The 20,357-nt window shown below is 39.2% G+C and overlaps 1 protein-coding gene across 2 annotated transcripts in view; it reads right to left on the reverse strand.

Annotated features, from left to right (window-relative positions):
- The window catches only part of b3glcta (beta 3-glucosyltransferase a), a 174,942-nt gene that overhangs the window by 133,086 nt on the left and 21,499 nt on the right, over window positions 1-20,357 (reverse strand). For both annotated transcript variants that reach the window (XM_053506669.1, XM_053506668.1), the window contains exon 2: window positions 5,979-6,025. In XM_053506669.1, coding sequence (XP_053362644.1) covers window positions 5,979-6,025 — 47 coding nt within the window. The remainder of the gene's footprint in view (window positions 1-5,978; window positions 6,026-20,357) is intronic.

A 20,357-nucleotide genomic window follows, 5' to 3' on the forward strand; every position in this document is an offset into this window, starting at 1 on the left:
ACTACTGCTATCTTTTTTTGCCCTAGATTGGACCAGATTGAGTTGCTTTCGGTCCTTTGTTAAGGTGTTAATGTTATGACTCAATGGTGCATGTATATACTTTTAAATGAAACTGTCAGATAAATATAGAGCAAATAAGTAATTACTATGATTTTAGCTATTATTGTACGGATTTGTTGCACCACTCTTAGTTCTTAACATCTGCGTGCCTCGATTACATTCTGCCTCACACCTGTGAGTCATGTTGGCTTAGAGAGTCTGCCAAACGACTCCATGTAAATGTTCCACTCTGTTTCTTTCTTTTACCTCAGTGTCCTTCATGGTGTGACTACCATTTGAGCCCTGAACATTAGAACAGTGCAGCTGCAATCAGGTCCTATTTAACCAGCCTGTGACCATCCAGCCATGGAGAATAAAGACTTTCCTGTGACAAATTAATTTTCTGCTCAGGGCACGCATGATCCGACAAGATAAAACAGTGCTCATAAAAACCTAACGTTGAGTCGGTTTGAATAAGGCCCTCCATCGGAGTTAGAAATGTGAGCCTTGCACTGGTTATGAAGCTTCTGAACCAAAAGAAGTACATCTGCCAAAGTTCTCACCATGAATTTCTTTTTCGCTTTCTCCAGGCATGTTGTTGCCTCTCTCTCTTTCTTTCATCACATCAAACGGCATTTCTGCTTCGCACAGTATTAAACTGATAAAAGGTAGATCAAAATGATATCAACAGTAAAACCTACGGCGGTGCAGAAAACGCTTACTTCAGCAAGAAGGATAAAGTTTATCACAGTGAGGATGATGCTCTCAGCATTTCAACTCTCAGCACCAGTTTAAAATCCCTCGTAAACAAAGCAAAATCAGAACGCATACAGGTTTGAACTGTCCAGGCATACTGTATACTCATGTATTACATTCACTGATGTAGTGTTTAAACCTTTCTTATGAATTGTTTGCATTGAAATATTCATTAGGAGATAAAATGCTTTAAATTTTAATTTATACATTAAAATAATTAGCACCCATGATGCGTTTGAAAATGGAAATGCATGTAGAATGTGAAATTTCGAAAAACTTAATAGAAATACTATTGAATATTCAGTTCTTAAGACTCAATACTGTTTTACTGTTTCCCAATTCAAATGTAGGCCGATATTGATTTTCATGAACAAAATAAACATGATACAATATAAATTATGATGTACTAAATAGTAATAGAAATAGAAATTATAATAAATAGAACTAACCAAAACTAACCAACAGAAACCAATGAAAACTCAAAATAAGATGCAGAAATGTATAGCAACATTGAAGCTAGAAAAAGAGTCTTTTAAAATACATAATCTAAAATACAGGTACACCGCACTTATACATATATATACACACACACAAAAAAACATTTGCCAAATGATGCGAATCACAAATATCATTTCCATACCGGATCGGTCGTGGCCCGGGTTAACAACGACCGCTACTGGTGCTGTTGACCTACAGGGTGCCTGTGGAAATTGGGCTACTGTTGGTCGAAAAATGAGAGGGGGAGAGCATGTTCGAAAGCAGAGAGAGAAAAGAAAAGGCAAGAGTTTAGGAGTCACAGCAGGGACTTTGAATGTTGGGACTATGACAGAGAAGACAAGAGAGTTGGTTGATATGATGCAGAGAAGGAAGGTGGATATGCTGTGCAGCCAGGAGACCAGGTGGAAAGGTAGCAAGGCTAGAAGCTTAGGATCAGGGTTCAAATTGTTCTACCATGGTGTGGATAGGTAAAGAAATGGAGTAGGAGTTATTCTAAAAGAGGAGTTTGTAAGGAATGTTCTAGAGGTGAGTATCAGGTTGATGAGTATGAAGCTGGATAATAAAGGGGTGATGTTAAATGTGGTTAGGGGCTATGCCCCACAGGTAGTTAGAAGAGAAGGAGACATTCTGGAGTGAGTTAGATGAAGTGATGCAGAGCTTTCTCAGAGGAGAGAGAGCAGTGATTGGTGCAGATGTCAATGGACATGTTGGGGAAGGGAACAGAGGTGATGAAAATGTGAAGGGCAGGTTTGGTCTTCAGGACAGGAATGTAGACGGACAGATGATGGTGGAGGATGGAAATGGCAGTAGTAGATATTTTTTTTCCAGAAGAGGCAGGAACATAGGGTAAAATATAAGAGTGGAGGCAGAAGCACTCAGGTCGACTACATCTTGTGTCGACGTTGTAATCTGAAAGAGATCAGTGACTGCAAAGTGTTGGTAGGGGAAAGTGTAGCCAGAAAACACAGAATGGTGGTGTGTAAAATAACCCTGGTGGTGAGGAAGGTGAAGAGGACAAAGGCAGAGCAGAGGACAAAGTGGTGGAAGCTGAGAAAGGAAGAATGTTGTGAAGTCTTTAGGGAGGAGTTGAGACAGGCTATGGGTGGTCAGGAGGTGCTTTCAGTTGACTGGACAACTACAGCCAATGTGATCAGGGAGACAGGTAGGAGGGTACTTGGTGTATCATCAGGTAAGGCAAAAGTGGACAAGGAGACTTGGTGGTGGAACGAGGAAGTCCAGGAGTGTATACAGGGAATAAGGCTAGCTAAGATGAAGTGGGACACTGAGAGGACTAAAGAGAGTAGTCAGGAGTACAGGGAGATGCAGCGTTAGCTGAAGGTAAAGGTGGCAAAGACCAAACAAAGAGCATATGAGGACTTGTATGCTAGATTGGATAGTAAGGAGGGTGGGTCTGTACAGGTTGGCAAGGCAGAGAGATAGAGATGGGAAGGATGTGCAGCAGGTTAGAGTGATTAAAGATAGACAAGGAAATGTACTGACAGATGCCAGGAGCGTAATGGGAAGATGGAAGGAGTACTTTGAGGAATTGATGAATGAGGAAAACAAAAACGAACAAAGAGTAGAAGACGTGACTGTTGTGGAACAGGAAGTAGCAAATATTAGTAGAAGTGAGGTGAGAAGAACGTTGAAGAGGATGAAGAGTGGAAAGGCTGTTGGTCCTGATGACATACCTGTGGAGGTATGGAAGTGCTTAGGAGAGGTGGCAGTAGAGTTTCTAACTAGTTTGTTTAACATGATCTTGGAGAGTGAGAGGGTTCCAGAAAAATGAAGGAGAAGTGTATTTATGCCGATCTTTAAGAACAAGGGAGATGTGCAGAGCTGTGGCAATTACAGAGGCATAATGAGCCATACAATGAAGTTGTGGGAAAGAGTAGTGGAAGCTAGGTAAAGGGGAGAGGTGAGCATTTGTGAGCAGCAATATGGTTTCATGCCTAAAAAGAGTATATCAGATGCAGTATTTGCTTTTAGGATGCTGGTAGAGAAGTACAGAGAAGGTAATAAAGAGTTGCATTGTGTCTTTGTAGATTTAGGGAAGGCATACAACAGGGTGCCGATAGATGAGCTGTGGTGTTGTATGAGGAAGTCTGGAGTGGCAGAGAAGTATGTTAGAGTGGTGCAGGACATGTATGAGAGCTGTAAGACAGTGGTGAGATGTGCTCTAAGTTTGACAGAAGAGTTCAAGGTGGAGATGGGTCTGCATCAAGGATCGGCTCTAAGCCCCTTTTTGTTTGCTCTGGTGATGGACAGGATGACAGATGAGGTTAGACAGGAGTCACCATGGACTATAATGTTTGCAGATGACATTGTGCTTTGTAGTGAGAGCAGGGAACAGGTATAAGAAAATTTGGAAGAGGTGGAGGTATGCTCTGGAAAGCAGAGGAATAAAGGTTAGCCGCAGTAAGACGAAATACATGTGTGTGAATGAGAGGAACCCAAGAGGATCGGTGAGGATACAGGGAGCAGAGGTAAAGAAGGTGCAGAACTTTAAGTACTTAGGGTCAATGGTCCAGAGCAACGTTGAACGTCAAAGGAGGCGAAGAGGCGGGTACAGGCAGGTTGGAATGGGTGGAGAAAAGTGTCAGGTGTGTTGTGCGATATAAGAGTATTAGCGAAAATGAAAGGAAAGGTGTACAGGACAGTGGTGAGACCAGTGATGCTCAACATCTTAGAGACAGTAGCACTGAAGAAAAGACAGGAGGCAGAGTTACAGGTAGCAGAGCTGAAGATGTTGAGGTTCTCTTTGTGAGTAACAAGGATGGATAGGATCAAAAATGAGTTAATCAGAGGGACAACCCACGTTAGATATTTTGGAGATAAAGTCAGAGAGGCCAGATTGAGGTGGTTTGGACATGTTCAGAGGAGAGATGGTGAATATATCAAGTACTGTACAACGAAGAATTGTGTATAATTACTTAGCCTAAAACAATATTGTTTCCAATGCTGAAGCAAACATGAATTTTATTGCGTTTATGTGCTTCATATTATTTTCACAATGATAAAATGAGATGCCCAAATTCGTGCTTTAAAAGTTTCTTATATATATATATATATATATATATATATATATATATATATATATATATATATATATATATATATATATATGTGTGTGTGTGTTTATCTCTTTTATTAACCCCAGGAAAGATTTTATTGTTTCTTTGTTTCGTAAGTTTAATACTTTTAAATAACATTTTCAATATAATTCATATAATTTGTCACTATTTAATAAAAAAAAAAATCATTGTTATAATGGTTATGTTGCAAACCAAGGTCAGTGAAGTTACCATATATGGTGTCTTGTCTACCTATGATAACTACTTTTCCAAAAGTCTATACGATTAATAGTCAATGATTTGCCCCATGTATCTTACAGCACAGTAAAATTATTATTTTTTTATTTCTTTACATATCACAGTTAGAAAGTTGGGGTCAACCAGGATACAGCTCCCCTAGAGCAGACAGGGATAGAGGCCTTGCCCAAGAGCAAAACAGTGGTGGGGCTTGACGCCTCACCTTCTGATAAGTAAACCAGAGCCTAAACCTTTTGAGCCACCACTGCCCCTTGATTTGTGTATATTCATTTATTCATTTATCTTTTATACTACTTTTCCTATACAGGATTGCAAGACTATCCCAGGAAACTTTGGGTACAAATATATACCTTGGACAGTGTGCCCTTCATCTCAGGGCAGACATGCACACACCACTCAATAATTCACACACTGTGGGCAATTTGGAAACACAAATTAGCTGAATCTGCATGCCTTGCAGACTGTTGGAGGGAACCCGCGCATGAGGAGGAAACCCACCAAGGACGGGGAGAACATGCAAACTCGGACCCTGGAGTTGTGAGTCCATAGTGCTAACCACTAAGCCACTGTGCCGTCTTAATATAAATAAAATTTCATACTGAAAAAAAAAAAAGACATTTAAAATGATGCTTTCATATGTCAGGGAAATGATTGCCTTTTAGTGCAGGTACGCTCTACATACATATTATGGTCACTTGACCTACTACTAATCAAGAGCAATTAGCAAAGCCATGCACATCAAAGGTCAAATTACAGTAGGTACAACCACAATTGGGTTGCATTAAAATTAGGTGTATCTACGTAGTACATTAGATTTGCAGTAGAAAAACCTCATGAGGCCCCTTGCACAGAGAGAGATCACGTATTCTATGTAAAAGATCATCTTTATTTACACAAACATAGCGCACATACAGTATGTACGAACATCAAATCCGACAGAAAAACAAGAACTGTTATACTTTACATACACAGATATTCGCAAAGACACTCAAGACTTTATGATAAATATTTTCTTTATTATTTTTTTTAAACACACGATTAATATTATGATACTGTCAAACCCACTTGTTTTTTTGGAACGGTACCGATGCGAAGAACACCATTCCTCCAAAAGATATTCCCTTAGCTGGTATTTAAATGAAAACAGTGGTGGAGAGCACTGTCTAACACGTCACTCCAAAATCTCCCATAGGTGTACTACTGGGCTGAGATCCGGCGAGTCTAAAGGCAGCATTTGCTTTGATTTCTCCCACATTTGGATATGACATGCTTCGGGTACGAAAATAAAACTAAGCATTGCGAGTTGTTTAGGTCCTACTGGCTGGTAGGCAGCAGTAAACAAGCCAGCCTTACCTTTGAGACTTTCTCTTTCCCATCTTCGCTTGAAGCAAAAAAGGCCACTGTAGAGAAGGGTAGAGTAGAGAGAGAGAAAGAGAGAGAGAGAGAGAGAAAGGAAAAGAGAGAGGAGTCAGTGCAGTCTTTTTAATACACACCAACAGTGAGCTTTCTGTCATCAATCCATTTAAAATGCTAATGGAAAAAACTAAAATATCCTCCGGCCTTGCCTCTGGGCAGCTTTACATCTGTCTTGGCTAAAAAAAAAAATACTAGTGTAGATCTGAGCAACACAAATTAAATGAAAAAAAAAATCTAACAGTCAGCCAGTCATGTAGTCAGACCAAACTCTTCTAACTCTTCTTTGATTTACGTCCACAACTTGGAACTTATTTTACCACACTCGCCGCAAGTTCATAATTAGAGACAGGGCAGCTCTCTTCCAATTACACTACTATTGATTTAGTAAGGATTGAGCTCAGAGAATCAATATGGAGCACCGAAACAGCGGTTTTATAAGCAAAAAGGTCTACAGTGTGAAATACTGGTGACATCTAGTCTTAAAGAAAAGCTCACAATCGGAGAATTAAATATAACTTAACAGGATCTGCATCCCACATGAACGACACAAAGAAAATACAGAAAAAAGAATAACAAAACTCCTCCTGTACTCTATAGCAATCAGGTCATATATAGGCCATATATAGGTCAGTTATTTAAAACTCGACAAACAAGTTTATTATCAGTGATATTTAAAAGCATAATCAATCTCTCCGTGTTTCTATAGCAAAATCTCCCTTTGCCTTAATTGGACATATTAGTGAGCATCAGATAAATCCTCCTTAGAGATAACAATACCATTATTCTGTTTACAAGGCCCATATATTTAAATGATAATAGATGTTATGCATACAGAATAAATACAACCCTGCCAGACAAATGTCATTCAACGGTAAATAAACTTAGGGGTAAATTGGTTAATGCCAGAGTTTTTATGCTTAACATAAACAACTTTACTTTGCCCCTGCCTTTAATAAAGAGATTTATACAAGAGTTAGTTCCGATAGAGTAATCTGATTGGGCGAGTGGCATTCCGCAAGTGGTGATACAGAGAATAACAGCGCAACAGCAGTGGTTAAGGTATTGGACTTCAGATCAGAAGGTCCGAGGTCCAAACCCAAGCACCACCGAATTAGCTACTGTTGGGCCCTTGAGCAATTCCCTTAACCCTCAACCGCTCAGATGTATAATGAGATAAAATGCAAGTTGCTCTGGATAAGGGTGTCTGCCAAATCCTGTAAATGTAACTGCAACATGAGTGAAAGTAGGTCTGTACAGTACAGTCTACAATACTGCGAAGAGGAGAGAGGAGCCACCTTAACGTTCAAAAGCACTTCCAGCAAGAAATGAACATCTGATAGCATTAAACTGCACATGGTCTCCTTAGTTCTTGCTTCTGAGTCGGTCCGAGTAGCCTAACATGAGCTATTAAACACAAGGCTGCATCCCAAATCCCTCTCTAACCCCTGATCAAGGTGCTACTTGGTGTGTGGAACAATGGATTGTACACTCTAGCAGACTTTTTATTCTATCTGGGTTCCAAACAAGCAATGCTGAAGATAGCCAAAGTGGAATAATTGGAATTGTAAAATACTGTAAATCTCAGGTTTCTCAGAACTGTCTCCATGGTTACACCTTTTGGCTACATTAGCACCGGTAAGAATTTACTTTCACCTCTGCTAATTATACTAACTTTGTAACAGTGCATGGCTCTATACATGTAGATATACATGTACAATGTACACTGTACATATACATGACAATATGTGCTTATACAAACAATGATTGTGCAGCGATGAAAGATACTGTATATTAAGTATACAACATGCCCGGACAAGATATACATTTTTACACGTATGCGTCTATCAAAGTACGGAATGTGCGTGAGATATAAAGCAGTACAATGACAGCATTATAAGCTATTATAGAAGACTTATAATGCGAAGATGCATAATGGTGCAGTAAGTGAAGAGACAACTCAGGAGTGTAGTGGAAATCAAATCATGATTAGCTGTTCAGGATGGAAACAGCCATCGGGAAGAGACTATTTCTCAGTCTTTTTTTGTGCAGGCATGAGGCATTTGTAGCGCCTGCCTAAAGGGAGGAGGGTAAACAGTTCAAGAATGGGATGAGACGCATATTTGATAATGCTTTTCATCCACACTAGGCAGCGTTTGTCCTCCATGGCGGGTAGCTGAGTGTTGAGGATTCGTTGAGCGGTTTCAATCATTCGCTGAAGGGCTTTGCTGTCTGTTGCGGTGCAGCTGCTGGACCACACTGAGATGCAGTTAGTGAAGATGCTCTTCATTGCACAACGGAAAAAATTCACAAGTATCCTGAAGCTCAGTTCGGTCTTTTTTTTTTTTTTTAGTTAAAAATAAAGATAAAAGAAGTAAGCTGTTGCACGTTTTCAACCAGAAAGACGGAGATGCCTATACAATGCATTATATTCTGAAAACCTAATATAATGAGTCCTAAGTACGCAAAGATATAATAAGTGTCTGGCCTTCAAACGGGATGAACAATCAGGTTAAAAATGGTGTACCTTAAAAAGCATGATGGACAGAAAGGTCAATATTAAATAGCCTGACCTTAAAACTTGGATAGACAAAAAAAAAAAAAAAAATTAAAATCCAGGGCTTCGTTAGAAAGGAAGTGAGCTCCATCTTAAAATAGATGTACCCAAAAGGTCATGTGTAAATGTAAATAAATTATGGGAGCTCATTAAATCTTAACGGTGACTCGGAATGAAGGTCTAATTAGTCAAATGGGTAATAAAAATATCCAGAAAGAGCACAGTTCCTTTTCTTTTGAAGGAACTGTGTGATATTTAAAGCAGCCTATTAAATATCTGTAACCTCTTAATACATAATTCACCTGAGGCTGGACATAAATTGACATTTGCTCAAAATTAAAAATGTATAAATATTTTTAGCATTTAAATATTGTAGAATGTGGTAAGGAGTCATGACGTTGGCTTTCTGTCCGGAAGCTCAAATACCAGTACTTCCAAACCAGCACTGCTTGGCCCTTACGAAAGGCCCCTAATCCTCAGCTGCTCAGTTGTATAAAAATTGGGGTCACTGAGTCCTTACACATTAATTACAGCTCTCAGGCCAATCAAGGGCTTCTGCGAGGTCACGCAAGCAGGGGAGCTGATAGCGCTGTCCTCCGAGTGTGTTACGCCGCCCCCAACAGTGCGTGAGCAACTAGTTCAAAAACATGCAGTCGGTGACATCCTGCCAGTCACTAGGGAGCTCCCACATTAGGTGTTTCCTCGGAACCATGTGATAGTCAGGAGGGCCGCATACTATCATGTGGTTCCAATGAAAAAGACTTATTGTGGGAGCCCCCTAGTGACTGGGAGTTAGGAAAGTGGATAATACTAAATTGGAGATAAAATCGGGGGAAAAAAATCCTAAAAAGACGTAATTATTTTTTTTTTTAGTTGGAAACACCAGTTAGTCTAATCTGCATGCCTTTGGTCTGTAGGGAGGAACCCAGAGTACCCGGAGAAAATCTTTTAAGCACAGGGAGAACATGTAAACTCCATGCTCAAAGGGTTAGGACCTGAAGACAGGATTTAAACTCTCTAGCCTTAATATCCGAGACCACAGGGCGCCACATTACGCCACTGCGTCACCCTATTTTAAAACTGATTGTTAGAATTATGATCAATAAAACGCATACATAATCTCAGCATGCCTTAACTATATATTCTACAACAGAACCTAGCACCTGAATCATGCTGGGAAATTTGAAATATCTGCACTTAATTTGATTCTGCAGTATATACAGCCTTCATCAGCTACTTGTCTCATGTCAGGGTGCAAAATACATCTTTGTCAAGGGAATAAAATCCCTTACACTTAATGCAGCACACAGTGAAGTGAAGATACAGCTATTAAAATTCAACAAAGCCTTTGTCTTCTAGAGCTAATTATTTTCCACAGGGGATTAAAGTTGTTTTTCTTACCAATTTTTTAAAGAGTTGTAAAAGCATTTTTTTAACAGGATGTGTGAAAACCATTAAGCTGAACGATCTGATGTGGCTGCTCTGCATTCACACCAGAGCATCAAACTGACCCCTCATGTCAAGGCCAACAGCCGAACAGATCCTTTTTATATTATTATTATTATTATTACTATTTTTGAGGCTGCAGAAAAATTTAACAAATAATAATAATAATAATAACAATAATCAATATGATTAGAAACAACATGAAAAATCTCTAAGGCCACTAATATTAAAACCCTGATGGCTTAAAATATTCAGTATAATAAAATGACTCGCTTTAAGTAGTCGAGTTGTCTGCTTTGCATACAGTAAAAAGGCTCAGCTGCAGAGTTTCCATTTTCGTACATCATGTTGTGTCTGAAAGTGGAGAACAGATGGGCGCTGTGGGAATTGAACTAATGGTCACTGACTGTGCTCGTGTCACTCCGAGATGTGATGGAAAAGTGCCATTCCCCATGACAAATCCTCAAAATCACTAGTATTGCTTCTGTATTACACCTAATTGCACGAGCAGTCATCACTGCACATTTGCACATTTTTTTTTCTACAACCATTAGCCTCTCATTCAGCATAAAGCAAGAATTGATAGGCTCGGTGAAACAGATAAATCATTCCGTTCATCTGTCCTATTACATTTCCTCTACGTTAAAAAAAAAAAAAACAGCATTGATAAAAAGCCCTTCTGAATGAATGGGTCTAAATCAAATGGATGATAAACTGTCAAGATTCTGAAGACAGACCGAGCTCTTACAAGCTCGCAAAGTGTGTCAGAACAGATTAAAAATGCAGCGTTTGGCTTGATGTCCTTCAGGAACACATCCAAGTCCGTCCAACATCTGTCGCAAACTTTAAATCTTTTCATGGCCCTCCCTAGAGCAGGGGAAAGGAGGAGGAGGTATTCGCCATCGCTTGCTGTCAGCACGAGGCCACGAGCGTGTGCATGGCGAATCTCTCTTTACACCCTGCAGCTTTAAGTGATGTGTGTGTTTTTTCCCCCCCACAGGAAGCACAACTTCAAGAAAGAATTCTCCATAGTATCTCTATAGTTCCTACTAGACAGCGACATGCTTAAAAAACAACATGAGTTACAGACATTTCTTTTATATCTCCTTAGTCAAAGAAGCAATATTAAATCAGCCTCGTTCAGAGATTCAGCAGAAATTAAGTGTAAAGTCACACGATGTGCTCACATTTCCAGGATAAGAAATCTCATGCTCACCTGCAGCTAATTTAAAGTCGACTCTCAAAAACAAGGTACACACACCTTCTAAAAATGTTGTATTAATCCTTATAGCTCCATGCGAAAACAAAAATATCACATACAGGTCTAAAATAGAGCGGATCATTATGGATCGGTTGAGAAGACAGTGAAACAGTGAAAGTTTATGCTCTGTAAAGCTTCATAACGGCTCTAATCCGAGGTGCTGGTTGTTAATTGGTGATTTCTGAGGCTGGTGACTCTAAATGAACGTCTCCTCTGCTGCAGGGGTCAGTTTAGGTCTTGTTTTCATGAGAGACAGTTTCATCATGAGTGGTAGTCTGTATAGAGTATACTGTAAGTACAAGTACAGCCGGAAACCAGTTTGGTTTGGTTGGGCTAAGTTCGGTCCAGTTCGTCTGTATGCCGAAAATGCTTTCTATGCTGATGCGAATTCCTCGCAAAATGTCAATCCTTAAGCCGAAAATCCGTAAGGGAGGACATTTATATGCCAAGGGTCCACTGTAATCTAAAGTAAAATATGTGAATAATCTGCTTAATTAATAATTAACATTTACTATAACCATCATGTTGTGGTTTGAGCATAAGGCTTTATCTATTTTGTTCTAAAATCAACTTTAATCACTGGTAGATACTTTATTCACTTGTGGCTTTTTTTTCTTTTGTGTAACGTTCAAAATCTGTCTTCAAGCTCGCAAATAAAATTGATTTAACATGTTTCTGTCTGCAAGCATTGTCCTAGAGAATTTAGACAATGTCGCCAATCAATATCCACCAGATGTTTGTATGAAGAGATGGTGGACAAAGAAACATTCAGCCTTTAATTTTTAGGTTCTGCTTGATCAGAGTAATAAGGAGTAAAAATGTAAAGCTGTTACTGTATGACACGGACCCCAAACTAGATTGTTATACTGCTTACTGGTCTCACTGTGTGCGAATGTTCTTTTACACTGGCCAGACAGTATACATGACAGCTGATATCAAAATTTTATTCTCAGTGCTCCAGACCAACTGAAATATTTTGGGTTTTTATTTTTTATTTAACTCATGTAGCCATACTTGATTTAATTCATTGGTCTGATGTAGAAGAGGTATGGTTTGATAAGAAGAAAGTGAGAGTACAAAAAATGTTCACAAGCGTATGACAGTTATTGAACACCACCCTGCTGTGGTATTACGCGCATCCCTTTTACTCTCGTGCCGGGCAGGCAGACGCAGCCGAGGAGAGGGTCTATCACAGGATTAAAGATCGTTGCGCTTTTTTGGGTGGGACAGTCTGACACCCTGGCACGTTGGTGAGGAGGGCATTTCAGACACCATCTCAAGCCCTGATTCTATTAGCTCGTTATAAAGCTACCGGCTCAGTTCGGTCAGACATAAAGTGTGCTCCCCTTTATATCCCCTTCTTTGTTCTCCCAGTGTCCACTCTGACGTACCCAGTACGCATTATGGAAGTACATGAAATTTATTAATACTACAACTTCCATTGCATGTCATAATTTTACTGTACCTCTTATCCCACAATGTGCTGTTTGTCTGTGCTGTATACAATATATACACATATATACAGTCCACATTTATACCTTACCATGTTCAAGAATACACAGAGGTAACTGTTCACCTCCTGTTTCAGATATTGAGTAAGGGCAAGTTGACAGGAAATGTATTCCCTTTGACCAGATCACAACAGTGGTTTTGGGTGAGCTGCTGGCATACAGACTGTAATACAAACGATTATGTCCATAGTTCATAGCAAAAGTATTGCTCCATTAACATAGTGCATGTTGAAATGCATTTTTTTGTTCATTGTTCTTGTTGGTTTTTTGGCTGCTCCCGAAAAGGGGTCTCATCCAGTGCGCACACAAGCTTGGCACAGGTTTTACACCGGACACCCTTCCTGACACAGCCCTCACATTTTATCCAGGCTTGGGACCGACACTGCATCCAGTGGCTAGAGTTTGGGTTGGGACATGAACTCGGGTCTTGCGCATGGCAGATGGCAGGCAAGACACCTACCACTAAGACACCAGTGCCCACAAAGTTTCTTTTGTTCATTCATTTTATTAATTGTAGTAAACAGCCTTTGTTTGTTTGGATAAGATTGTATTTCGATCTGCGAAAAAAGGTTTTCTTGATGGGTAATACCCCTAAGCTTTCCAAAAAAGTCAGTCAAACACTTCTCTGCAGTAACGATTAGAGGAAATTTTGCCACCAGATAATCATCGCTCATGTAAAAAAGGTTCTTGGCTTTAGAGGCCAAGTACTTTATCTGTCCAGGCACATTTCCATCATCAGAACAGTGGCTTTCATGTCTATGTACTTACAAGTGAACTTTGATACACCAACACCTAATTAGCATTGCTGTGTGGGAAGAAACCACTCACCGAGTGAGTGCAGGGACTAGTTATGCAAATCCATTAGTGCAAAAAAACAGTATGCCTTTGGTGCACCACCACACAATATGATGGAATAAATTCACTCACTGATCCAGATCATCATAAAGAAGCTTTTGGATAAAATAATAATAATAAATTGTGTATTGATTACAGGTTTAAACAGCTGATCAATTAGGCTGTTAACAGATGTCTATATGTATATTTTTTCAAACCTGCAACAACATTGAATCCCAATACATATACAGTACTTAGATACGGAATTGGTCCGTCTCTTGCAGGTATAAAAGCTTCCACAATTTTTGAAAGGCTGTCCACAAGATTTTGGAGTGTTTCTGTGGGAATTCGTGCCCCTTCATTCAGTAGGGCATTTATTTGGTCTGGCACTAATGTTGGATGAGAAGACCTGGCTCACAATCTCCATCCCAGTTCATCCCAGTTCATCCCAAAAGTGCTGAGGTCACAGCGCCCTGTGCGGGCCAGTCAAGTTCTTCCACACCGAACTCAAGCAATGTCTTTATAGTTCCTACTTTGTGCCTTGGGGCACTGTTGTCACAAAATTGGAAGCATAGCATTGTCCAAGATCTCTTGGTATGCTGAAGTATTAAGATTGCCCTTCACAGGGGATATAGGGCCTGATCACAACACCTGGATTCAATTTTTAACATTATCGGCTCAAATACTTTTATTCATATAGGGTAGAATTGGCTCCTGAAAAGAAGCACGTAATATACCAGAGTTTGGACCAGAGTCTTAATGATGTCATTGCTTTTCATGGAAAGTTATCCAAGAGAGTAATGTTCTCTCCGTAAGAGGAAGGGCATACTCCTTTCCCAATCATTTATAGCGAAACAAGCCAATCAAGGGAGTCCGTGAGCTCATGCATGTGAAGTAGGTTGGCTCAAAGAGATGAGGCTGGCTGGCTTCAGGTAACTCAGAGGAAGTACATGTATCCGGACTTCACTAATTTGAAAACGCCACCTGAGACTCAGTTTCTGAGTTTATGCCAAGCATACAATGCTATCATTCCTGTTTTGTCTTGTCATATTTTTTTACCTTAAGTCTTGCCGCTAGGAAGTAAAATCCGTTGGTGTTTGGCGTCTGGCTGGCATGAGCAGTTAAGCTGCATCTGTTCACTTTAACGGTCACAACATTAAATCCAGTTTGTGCCGAATATTATAATGCCTTTAAAGAACAAGAGTCTATGTGGTTTAAATATCTCCATCTGCAAGAAGGCTTATAAAAAGAACTCGACAAAAGTGCAAAAGTGAAGAGAGAGGGAGAGAGAGATCATTCCTGTGCTTCCTTTAACTCGCTTAGTAAATTTAATTACCAAATATCGGCACCGACTGCCAGATTATTATAAATATGCATGACCACTCTGTATAATCACAAAAAAATTGTTACTTAACAAGATTTTAACACCAATTCTGGACTGTGTTAGATTAAAATTTCACAATGTTTGAATTTTAATATTAGCCAAGACTCCAATATTAACCTACACAGCAGAAGAAGAAACCACTTTTTGTTCAAGAAAGACATGCAATGTGTGCAGAATACATATTTCATGAGTTCAGTGATATTGGGTGGCACCCTTACATCTACATCAGACTGGATATGATGGACCTGAGCTCAAACAATGAGTGAGATGCACACAACTTCTAATTTCCCAGGAGCTCAAATCAGCAATCTGAATTACTGATAAATCTCGAACACTGTTTGTAATCCATATATATATTTCTTTCTTCCATGGTGGAATTTACACACGTAAAAAAGGGTCAGTAACTGTACGACATTCAGATGTGTACACTGGTTTCATGTGAGTTATTTAGGTTAAATTGTTTGTTTTGGTTTTCATTTCTCATGCAGCAAACATGACTTGATCCTATATTTCAAGACCCTGGAATAAAATCAAACTTGACACCCTCGCTCATGCTTGGGACTGAATCAAGGACCTTGGCATAGTAAAGCAGCCAACCTACTCACTGTTCCAGCATACCACACGATTTAATCAGCATAATATAATACTATAGCACCATATCCTAGCAAGACTTAATAACAATCACAGCATGTTAATATTACATGACTTGATCACACTCACCCTGCATCGTTCAGAATAGTAGAATGGTGACTTCACATTTTCATGAGAATTGTTTTTTTTTTACAAGCTATAAATAATATTTTTTCCTTGTCTGGTGTATCATTACTGTAAGGTTTTCTGATGTTGTGTGAACTTTTCCAAGCTTCTATACCCATAACACCCCCCACCAGCATTGCGCTTCCTGATTCATTATATGGTAATACTTCCTATAGCCCGTGTCCGGACGAATATACATACAAATAGCTTGTGTCTGCTGGAACCCTTTTGTCTAACTGGAAAAATGCTAATGTGTTTCCAATTGTCTGTCGTCTCTGGGTCTCTCTATGACTTACATGTTAATGACTTTTGTTCTTTTGTGCGTGATACAGGGCACCTGGCCAAAAGCTTAAATATGCTCTCTTTGCTGATAATAAACAGAGAACTTTAGACACATCATGTGTGCGTGTTCGTTTGTCCCTCTCCCTTGATTCAGTGCCAACTGAGCGTAGTCTCGACTGAACCGAGCCGAACCGAACGCCGCTTTGTGCCCATGTTGCACCTACGTTGCACATGCAAAGAAGTTGCGCTTACATTCGGGAGCCATTCAATACTTATATTTTATACAGTAGAAAGCCAAGGAAAGTGAGTTTACAATTTTTATACTGTATATATGCAAACATATGATGTTCATGTTGGAAATTAGTAATATTGGTAATATTTTTGTGTGGCTAAAACGGATTATCTGCATTTACATTATTTCCTATGGGAAAATGCGTTTTGCAATACGAATTTCTTAAGAATCTTAAGAACTCACCTCCAGAACAGCTTAAAATTGCATGCTGAGATACCACTGTACTAAGATTTAATATGTGTACTCTTACTCAATTTGTAATTCCTAACTCTGGCAGGGTGGCAGGTTTGCTCTCCTCAGCTAAGCACCCACTGAGAAACCTGAAAGAGAGCTCTGGTAATAGGAGGCTCTATACTTAAATAGGTGAAACTAGCTAGACCTTTAGGGCTACCAGCTGCACTAGTTAGGGATATCCTGGAAGCCAGGGTGCTGGACACAGTAGGAAACCTTAGAGTCTTATGCAAGCATAAGAGTTCAAAGATAGCTGAAGATGGAGCTAATGATATCAGAGTCAGTAAACTTTAAAGCCCTTGTTGTAAGTCGCCCTGGATAAGAGCGTCTGCCAAATGCCTAAATGTAAATGTAGAAAGAGTACCATTGTAAAGGGTGTAAATTCAAGAAGGCAATATACGATGACGTAATATGCTCTAACCCCATCCCAACTAGGCATGGCAACTTAACTTACCAGGTTATGGTTGCTGAACTGCTTGATGACCTGGTGGTTTTCCAGAAACAATGTGGGCTTTATGGATAATTGGAGTAGGTTTGAGGGCAAGACTGGCCTGTTAGGGTTAAACTGTGTCCATCAGTCTCAAGACGGTGCCGCTCTCATTTCTTTTAGCCCAGCTCGTAGTCTCAGAACAGGACTAGCTACTGTGCTTTACATTCATTGTACTCCCTTCTTTCTGTGTATCAATCAGCTATGGAACAGAGCTTTATCAGCTTTCTCTTCTTTCAATTTAAACTATGATTGGATCACTGTCTGACCCCACAGAACTTAATCAGGCAACTGAATGCTTAGAGTCATTGCTCCATTATACTATAGATAATGCAGCGCCACTTAAAGAAAAATAGAGAGAAAAAAACTAGCACCTTGGCATAACGATCTTACACACACACACACGCACTTTACAGCAGACCACTCGAAAAGCTACATAGCTGCATACTAAGATGGTAGTATATCAAACAGCATGGAATGAGCGCATGAGACCAAGTAGAAAAGCTATATCTTATGAGCCTTTTACAAATGACTATAATCCTAGATTCATATTTAATACTGCAGCAAAAGTAACAAGGCAGAAGACACAAATACCAAGTTGTGATGACCTCATTTTTTAAAATAATAAAACTGAAAACATTACACAATTTCAAATTGTAAATTTAAAGCTAAACATCTGAATACATAGTGCAAATATACTATAACAGATTAAAAAGTTTAAATAGATAATTTCAGTAATTTCTTTAGCAAAATCATCAACTTGTGTAATAAATCATGTACATACAGTACTCACACCCACAACACACACACACACACACACACACACCACAAACCCACACACGTCCACACACCAACACACATCCACTGACCAACACACAAATATATTCTGCCACTCCTTGCTTAAGCAGACAAAGTTCAGTACCGCGGACAGCACAGCAGCAAACTTACGGGTGGTGGAACTTCGAAACTCGGCATGGTTGGCAGAGTATAATCGCCCTCCCTCATAAAGATGATGGAACGCAATGCTGCCACCGTAGCCGATGCACCTCAACAGCCTCCCCGCTCTGCACAGAAGCCTGCACCAGATCCAGCTCAACCCTCAATTTCATTCCTCCCCCCAACCTTAACTTTGATTTCATAAAAGAGCAAATTTTTCCCCACTCCCTTTGTGTCCATGTGCCTGTGTTTTTCTCCTCCTCGCTTGATGTGCTTACAATACCTGCACATTAATTAAAAACAAATAAATAATCCAAAAACAATTGAACTTCTTTTAAAAATGCTCAAGTTGTCTCTTGGCTCCATGGCTGTAAATCCAAATCTTTTACACTTTCAGTTATAAAACCCCTGGTTAAAAAAAACCTGACCTTGACTGCCATCAGCTGAAAATTATCATAGAAAATTTTGTAGCACAGCAGTTATGCTCATACCTGCATAAAAATAACAATGCATCAGTTAGGATTTAGGCCTCATCATAAAACACAGACAGGATTTTGGTTATAAATGATCTATTACAGGACCCTGATCAGTGTTGTGTCTGCTTGCCAGTGTTACTTGACCTTAGTGCAGCTTTTGACTGTAACTGATCAAACAATTCTCCTTGATATATTAGAATGTTAAAGTAAAAGCTCTTTCCTGGCTTAGATCATATTAATTAATTTGTAGATATAAATGGTGACTTTTCCCTGCAAACAAAAGTAACATTTAGTGTTCCATTCAAGGTTCTGTTTTAGGCCCATTGCTATTTTCTCTATATACAGTGCATTTGAAAAGTATTTTCCCCTGATCATCCTTGAGATGATTCTGCAGCTTAATTGGAGTCCACCTGTATGCATATATATATATATATATTATAATCTAAGTAAAATGTTCATTTCATTTATGACAATCAATTAATCATGACATTGATTTAAGGTTATATCTCCCAGACCTAGCACTATGTCTAGACGCAGCTAGAAGTAAGCATTCAGATTACACTTAGTTTAAATGCCCATGGACAATATATTACTAGTATAGCCTTCTTTCATTACATAAATGTTTCAGGAAAAAAATGAAATACAATTCTACTAAATGATGCAGGAAAACTAGTTGCCTTTGTTACCTCTAGGTTCATCATCATCATCATCATCATCATCCAGCCACGTTATAGGCTGTCCATTAGGAGGCAGACAAGTTACTGCCAGTTATCCCGATCCTGCACGTTTTTTACTAATATTGTTTGCAGACAACAAATTGTGTTGATGGAATCAGCATATATTGCGCTGCCAATTAAGATTTATTGGATGACCTTGCCTAGCAAGTTTGGGTCATTCTAATCGGTCATATGGCTTAATGGGTTTATAATGGGTTCATTCAGGTCTTTATGTAACAAATGTCCTACCTATGTCAATTGTCTTTGAAGGATTCTTTAGCAGTGTGTTGCGTAGAAGAGCGACATTTGCTTGGTTTGTTTGTTGAGATCTCATCTTCCTATGTCATACAAGAGATTTTTCAAAGCAAAGGTTTGAACCTTGAGTTCAATTAAAACATGTTTTCTTTTTAGAGAGCTCTTTAGCTGTTAAAACACTATTCAAGTGGTAATGCCTTGCTATCTGGATATTTCACTAGGTGTATAAACAAACTCCATATTGTCCAGAATTTAGCAGCCAGAATAAAAAATATGAGCAATTTATTGCTATTTTATCCAAACTGCACTGACTCCCAGCGAAATGACACAATAAATTTAAAATGCTACTATAAAAAGCACACAGTACCTGAGTGATCTGCTGGTATTCTATGATCAGACATGTCTTCTTTAACAATAGGGGGAGTTGGCTATATGTTAATTTGTATAATGTATAACTTTGTATAATGAAAACTACAGCAAGGGCCAGTATTTTTTCTTATGAAGCCCTACAGTTATGGAATAGCTTTACGCAAGTAATATTCAAGACTGAAACGGCATAAGATAATTAAATTCAGATAATGTAAGCTAGCAAGGCAGGTTAAACATAAGTTACACTCATCTATATTTTATATATTATATTTTAAGTAAATATTATAAAGAGATAACCCCCTTTGTGACCAGAGGTGTGGTCCACTAGCCCCTTCCCTACCTATCTCGTACTTCTAAATAAGAGACCTCGTCAGTCAGTCCCTCTTAACCCACACAGTGGCATGAAAAATATTACATACAAACGAGTGATATAAACCCAAATGTTATCATTATTTAGAATTTTTCCTTTATTTTTCTTGTGCACGCTGTACCGACCCACAGCTTAATGCCACTGGTTTGTGACTAG

This window comes from Clarias gariepinus, chromosome 11 (genome assembly GCF_024256425.1).
Source record: "Clarias gariepinus isolate MV-2021 ecotype Netherlands chromosome 11, CGAR_prim_01v2, whole genome shotgun sequence".
Classification (NCBI taxonomy): Eukaryota; Metazoa; Chordata; class Actinopteri; order Siluriformes; family Clariidae; genus Clarias; species Clarias gariepinus.